At 52.8% G+C, this 6,687-nt stretch overlaps 1 protein-coding gene across 3 annotated transcripts in view; it reads right to left on the bottom strand.

Moving 5' to 3' along the window:
• MAML1 (mastermind like transcriptional coactivator 1) overlaps positions 1-6,687 on the bottom strand; it is a 46,653-nt gene that overhangs the window by 318 nt on the left and 39,648 nt on the right. For 2 of the 3 annotated variants that reach the window (XM_059175902.1, XM_059175901.1), the window contains 2 exons: positions 6,092-6,188; positions 1,523-4,736 (listed from right to left, as the gene is read on the bottom strand). In XM_059175902.1, coding sequence (XP_059031885.1) covers positions 3,757-4,736; positions 6,092-6,188 — 1,077 coding nt within the window. In that variant the 3' untranslated portion in view covers positions 1,523-3,756. Of the gene's footprint in view, positions 1-1,522; positions 4,737-6,091; positions 6,189-6,687 lie in introns of those variants that run through there. The other variant, XM_059175904.1, reaches the window with a different exon arrangement.

The following is a 6,687-nucleotide window of genomic DNA, read 5'->3' as shown; positions in this document are numbered from 1 at the left end:
ACATATAAAAATTCTTTTGGAAACTTCCTTTATCTCTAAACACCCCAAAATATGTGTTGGTAATCATCCCCCAAACATAGAGCCCACTGATAAACATTTGAAGGGTCTCGTGACTCAGGTTTTATAAGACAGTAATAAATGACCTTGTCCCAACAACAGCTAGCCCTCTCAAGGTCTTGGATACCTTGCTTCTGAAATTCCTTAGTCACTTAACACTACCCCCTCACCCCCTCCCAACCTGAAAGTGTATAATGGGCTGGCACCTCACAACCTCAGTGCAGCTCTTTCTTCCCACGGGTCCTGTCCCTGTGCTTTAATAAAATCACCTTTTTGCACCAGAGAGGTCTCCAGAGTTCTTTGTTGACCGACAGCTTGGAACCCTAACCTTTCCTATGTCAGTTTCTGCTCTGGGTGAGGGTCCAAAGATCATCTTTCCCAACCTCCCTGAGAAGGTCTGTAGGCACTGGCTAGCCTCTGGGGCTGGGCTTAGGGCAGCCACTCAGCCAGCCAGTTCTCTTTGAAACACAAGCACAGCCAAGAGGGAAGAGGGGCAGGTGCATTACCACTGTGAAGACAAAAGGGAAAGGGTGGGTCCATCATGTGATGACCCCCACAGTGGACAGTGACAACAGTGGGTGGGTGGGCTGGAGCATATGTTCTTCTAAAAAAAAGGCGGGGGAGGACACCAGATAGGACTTGGGGGAGTAGGGTGCTTGGAGGGTAAGTCTCAGGGCTTCCAGTAAAATATCTCAACTGTTGAGGACCTAAAGTACCCAAGTCACTGGGTCCAACTTCCTCCCTCCCGTTAGACATAAAGATGGGGTGGGGAGGTCCACAAGAGGGGAGAGGCTGGTGGCCCCAAGTTTCACCCTCCTACTTGTCATCAGGTAATAAAAGTTACTCTGAGGTTGGGGCGCCTGGGTGGCTCAGTGGGTTAAGCCGCTGCCTTCGGCTCAGGTCATGATCCCAGGGTCCTGGGATCGAGCCCCGCATCGGGCTCTCTGCTCAGCAGGGAGCCTGCTTCCTCCTCTCTCTCTGCCTGCCTCTCTGCCTGCTTGTGATCTCTCTCTGTCAAATAAATAAATAAAATCTTTAAAAAAAAAAAAAAAGTTACTCTGAGGTAAACCAGACCAAATGTCCCTCCTTCTACCACCAAGCAGTGGGCAAGCAGCTCCATCCCGGACGGACACCAACTACCCAAGAAGTCACAAGTCAATCCCCTACCCACCCTGCTGGCGCAGCCACGTGAGGTCCAAGACACACGCGGTTTCCATACTAGGCAAAATACTTTTATTATTTTATAATGATAAAAGAAGGAAAGTAAAGATTTCTTTTTGGTGTATACCAGAGTTAAGGGCAGTAGAAGAATAAGGGAATTAATGGGATTTTTATGTACTTTGATGACAAAAAAAGTTAACAATACCAACTGTTTGCCATAAAACTTATCATACTCCCCCAAAACACATATATAAAGGATCATAGTTTTAAAATCTATAAAAGTAAAAAATATACAGTCAGAAACTCTAACGCTTATTTCCTCTTTAATATAAAATTGTAAACATTTATTTACACAACGCAAATGTGTATAACAAAGTCCGAGCACCCTTCTTTTGAGTCATGGCTCCTGGAAGAGGGGATTTGCACTGAAGCAGAGACGTCTCTTCCCCTGACTCCCCAAAAACCAGATTCATAAATAAAGCCACGGGCAGCTCCCTGGGGGGACCCCAAGCATCACATTTTATTGCTCTGACACTGCAGCAAGAAGCCTGCTGTCTGTCTGGCGGCCCAAGGACTAAGGCAGGGGGCAGCCCTCCCCAGGAGGGGACAGAGGTGAGCAGCTAGAGGCAGACCAGGAGAGGAACAGGACCCATCACCAGCCTTTAGCCCTCTATTTTTGGTAGAAAACCCGCTGAAGTCACCCTCTTCCCCTTCAGATTGGGGAACTCACGCAGAGGGTGGAGTCTTCACTGGCTTTATGATTCATTCCCTTCTTTGAAAGCTAAATTCAGCATCTGGGAGGGCCAGGGAGGGCATTTAAAGGGGAAATGGCCCACACACCACCCAAGGTGGCAAATGGCTATTATAGAGAAGAGGATCTGAGGGTCCAAGTACCCCCAGCAAAGGCACTGCTGGTGCAGAATAATTACCCCTGTGTGCACAACCCTTCGTCCCCTCAAAAGCCACTCAGGCTGCCCACACAGATTATCTTCCCTGGCTCAATTCTTTACATAGGACACTCCTTGAATCATCTACTTTGAGACTCCAGGGAAATAAACACGGGGTTTCAGTTTGTTCCGAGACCACTCTGCATGGAAGCCACTCTTCTCAGTGTCCTCTCTGCTCTCCGACACTTTAAAAGGGTCTCACCCTGCACTTACCACTCTGCTTTCACTCTAACCCAAGTGCTCTCTCCATCTGTGTTGTCCAGAAACAGCCCACAGGGAATCCTGTTTTGTGGACTTTTAGCTTAGTCAAGTCCATAGACCGTCAGAGAGACATCCACTCAAAACCCGAGAAGGATGTATTAGTGTTATAAAGCCATTCTCTTCAAAAAGTGCAAGTCATCTGGCATGGGAGAGTGGCCAAAGTGGTGAAACCAAGTGGAATTCTCTCCTCCAGCCTGGCCTGCACCCCTCCCCCTTTGGGACCCCCACACTCCCGGTTTTCCCTCCTTCCCCCGCACCCTTGCCTTCTGGGGAGGAGATGCCCTCCCACCTACAATGCTGGGGCTCCCTAAGGGATTTTAGTGACTCCCCACCAATCTGGTACACTGCCTTCAAGAGGTTTTCCATTTGGGCTGGAGAGACAAAGAGGGGTGGCAGATAGGTCACGGGAACTGGAGACTAGGTGAGGACCTCTGTGCGCAGCTCAGCTAGGATCACCTTCCTGATACAGCAAATACTAGTTTTCAGAGAAACTGCAGAAGGAGGGCAAAGACACAGACACAGGCACCCCATACATTCCATTTCAGCACATAGCCTGGGGGCTGGCAAGTCATGAGTGTCGACCCAGAGGGTGCAGCACTGTGGGAGGAGGAAGAAGGCAAGTGGCTGGAGAGGCCACATCTGTGTTCCCAGCGCTGCCACCTCGCGGCATCCTGTTCCTTTTTGGCACATACAGTCACAGGCTGCGCTGACGGAAATGACCTCCCAGGGACCCTCCCTATCCCCTGAAAAGAAGACAAAGAACAGGAATAAGAAAGGCTCTTGACCACAAGGAAACCCTCAGTTCCCAATGCCAATCATTTTAAACCACCACCTATCCTAATCGGTCCTCAAATCTTTAAAAACAGTTTTTAAAATCTTTTCTATGCTACAAATTGCGAATGGTTCTGCTATACAAAGTTGCAACGAAACCTGTCCCCAGCCTTGGGGCAAGTGGCGAAATCTTGGATTAAGTCAACACGATGGCACACATCGTGGGGTTTCACCATCATTATTCTTGGGGTTTTTTTGGTCATTCAGATAGAAAACCTCCTGCAGAACCCTGTCCTGCTGTCCCGACACCAGGCAGTGGATGCCAGCAGAGGGGCTGGGGCCAGCCCGACAGACCGCAACTGCTGGCTGGGAGCTGGAGGTGGGGGGGGGGGTCCCCGCAGACCCTGGCCAGGGCCCGCCTTGGCCCTGGGGCTCCAATCCCACCCCTCAGCCCTGTTCTCTGGGCCACGAGCTTTTGGTCCAAAGTAGTTGATATTTCTTGAATCTGAGAACAAAAATACAGGCTGTAGGAACACTGAGAATACCGCAAACCCTCCAGTTACTGAGGCCCTAAAAGGTCATCCAAATCATTCATCCACTCTTCCGAAGTCCTGTTCTTCAGCAGGGAGTCAATCAGGTCGGCATCTCCAGCCATGCTGGCCAGCCCACTGGCCCCTGGCTGCCCGCTGTAGGCAAAGGGCAGCTCCTGGCCCGCGGTCCGCACAGGGTATGCCTGAGTGCAGTGCAGTCCCGCCCGGCCTCCCATGGGTGGTGCCGGGCTCTGGCTGAAGGCCCCCAGCTCAGGCCCACCGGGGCTCAGGCCCGGCAAGCCTGGCTGTGGGGCTCCCTGGGGAGGTGCTGGGGCGGGGGCACTGGTCCTCTGCTGCGCACTCACTGGGGGCAGCATGGACCCCGCCGCGGCTGCCGAGCTCATGGGGGCCATGGGCCTGCTGGGCATCGCCTGGGAGAACTGGGGGCTGGACATTTTCATGTGGGCCTGCTGCATGTGGAAACTGGAGGCTGCCGTGAAGGGGCTCACGGTGCTGCTCCCCGGGGTCTGGCCACTCAAGTTGGGCAGGCCCTGATGTGGCCACGAGGCGTTCTGGCCTCCCACAGTGGCTGACACCCTTGGCACCTGTGGCTTGGTTAAGCCAGAGTTCATAGTCCCCTTATTGTGCTGCTGAGAGAGGCTGGAGTTCCCCAGAGAGTTCTGCCCGTAGGCAGCGGAGACCGAGGTGTTCTGGCCCATGCCGGTCTGCCGTGCAATGTGGGCATGTCCATTGGCGGCCTGTGGCGGCGGCTGGGCAACAATCTGGGTGATGCCGGAGGCCATGCCGTAGAGACCGCCCTGCGGCAGGCTTTGGGAACCAGTGAACTGAGCCACACCCCGGTCCTGCGGGCCTGAGTTTGAAGGGAGAGAGGAAACTGAAGTGTGTCCAGGGCCCATTGGCATCAGATTCCCAGCCTGAGGGAACCCTCGAGGACAGCTGGAGTTAGATGGCCCCAAGTTGTTCATGCCAGGCACAGCACCAGAGGACCCTAGAAGGCAGAGAAGAGCCAGTCAATCGAGCTGGCATTTCTGGGCCCACTGCCACCGAGAGGCTCTAGGACCCCAGCTGCAGGCACTGTTCTCTGGCGTAAAAGGCCAAATCAGAACACCAGGTATCTTAAGGTCAGTGGACCCTCAAAGAAGACGGCCCTGTGGGCCAAAGGGGAGCAGGTTTCCCACAGGGTGGAATGGAGGCCAGTCTGGAGCAGTAATGAATTTAAGACCAGCTCAGAGGAGGGGGCCAAAGCCCAGGGCGGGGGAAGCCAGGAGACTCAATGATTCACCCGTCAAAGGCCCACTCTGTTTCTGCTCCGTGGGAGCTCCACGCCAGCACAGCAGACTCCAAGATAGATACGGCCCAGGGTCTGCCTCGGGGAGGCAAAGGCTCTGTGGTATGACAGGGTGGTAACAACAGCTGGCAGGGCAGGGGACCAGAGGCTCAGTGCCTTGGAAGATCTGGGGATGGCTTCAGAAAAATGGTGACAAAGACATCGGGTTTTCAAAGGGTTGAACTGAAAAACTGATTTCAACAGTTTGGAGAAACGGAGTATTCTAGACAGAGAAGAGAGTGTGAAAATGCCAGAGATACAAGAGGTGGTCTGTGTGGGGAGCTCTGTGGCTGGGGGTATGGGGAGGGTGTCCCCACAGGCTGGGGGATACAACTGGACAGAGAGCTGTGGCCAGACTCAGGGAAGCTGAGGGGGCCATGTCAAGGACAGGAATGCAGGACAACAGGGCAAGTAGATAGCAACAGTGGTTCCAGGCCCAGGCAGCGGTTACTCAGATCACTCAGGTGAGGAGTGTATGAGCTGCTGGCACCGTCGGGGTGAAAGAGGGGAGGGTGTGAGGTCCTCTCATATTCCTGGAGGGACGGCCAAGCAAAGGCTGTCAGGTTCCCGAGCATAGCTAAGATATGATAGCTGAGACCTCAGAGTGCTATCTGCCTGTGACACCAAAGTGAGCTGACAGGAAGAGAAGCAGCAAAAAGGCCACACAAACTACCCCAAGTCTCTCCTTAACTGGAAAATAAGAGGGTCCCTTTTTGAAGGCACATCACAGCAGAAACAAAGAACTTTCTTAAGAATTACAGAACCCATTTCCTGTTGATTAGCTATCCTCCAGCCAGAAATAATTTTACTTCAAAAGACGGCATGGCCAGAGTGCCCGCCAAAGTGGTCTGCCCCTGCGACCCTTTCCCCCTGACCCTGGGCCTGCAGGCTCCACTGGCACACTGATGTTTACACAAGCCAGCTGATCTAGTTAGCCCCTAGTAGGAAGCCATGCAGACAGCAAGAGCCACCCACTGCGTCCTGTGCTGCCTGAGCTGCCTCCGCGGTCCCCTCACCTGGGAACTGTCCAACCTGCTGGGGGAAGGTGCTCTGGGATGGGTCCTGGTACTGGGGAGGCGGGCGTGTCAGGTGCCGCTGAAACTGCTGCTTCTCCTAGAAAATGCCAAGGATGGAAGAACAAAACAACAAGACCCACATAAAACAAAAACAATAGAGTCAGAGCAGAAAAAAGCACACCCCTATGTTTGTTACTCATGGATGTGTTCCTGTGGACACAATGCTTGTGGTTTCATTTGGTGGATTTTTAATAAACTGTGTGAAACAGAACAATGGCACAGATCTAAGGAGCAATGATTTAAAAAAGAAAACAAAAACAACGGTGGTGTATTGGTTTAAAAAAAGTTGGGCGGGGAGCGCCTGGGTCACTCAGTCGGTTGGGTATCCCACTCTTGGTTTCAGCTCAGGTCATGGTCTCAAGACCGTGAGATGGAGCCCTTTATCAGGCTCGGAGCTGGGCATGGGGCCTGCTTAAGATTATCTCTCTCCCGCTGTCCCTCTCCCAAAGTTGGGAGGGCAGATCAGGCAAATGCGAATCAAAGCCGCAATGCCATACCACTTCACGCCCACCAGGATGGTGAGAACCAAAAAGACA

Source organism: Mustela lutreola, chromosome 5 (genome assembly GCF_030435805.1).
Source record: "Mustela lutreola isolate mMusLut2 chromosome 5, mMusLut2.pri, whole genome shotgun sequence".
In the NCBI taxonomy this organism is placed as follows: Eukaryota; Metazoa; Chordata; class Mammalia; order Carnivora; family Mustelidae; genus Mustela; species Mustela lutreola.
This window is presented reverse-complemented; position numbering and strand designations above follow the sequence as displayed.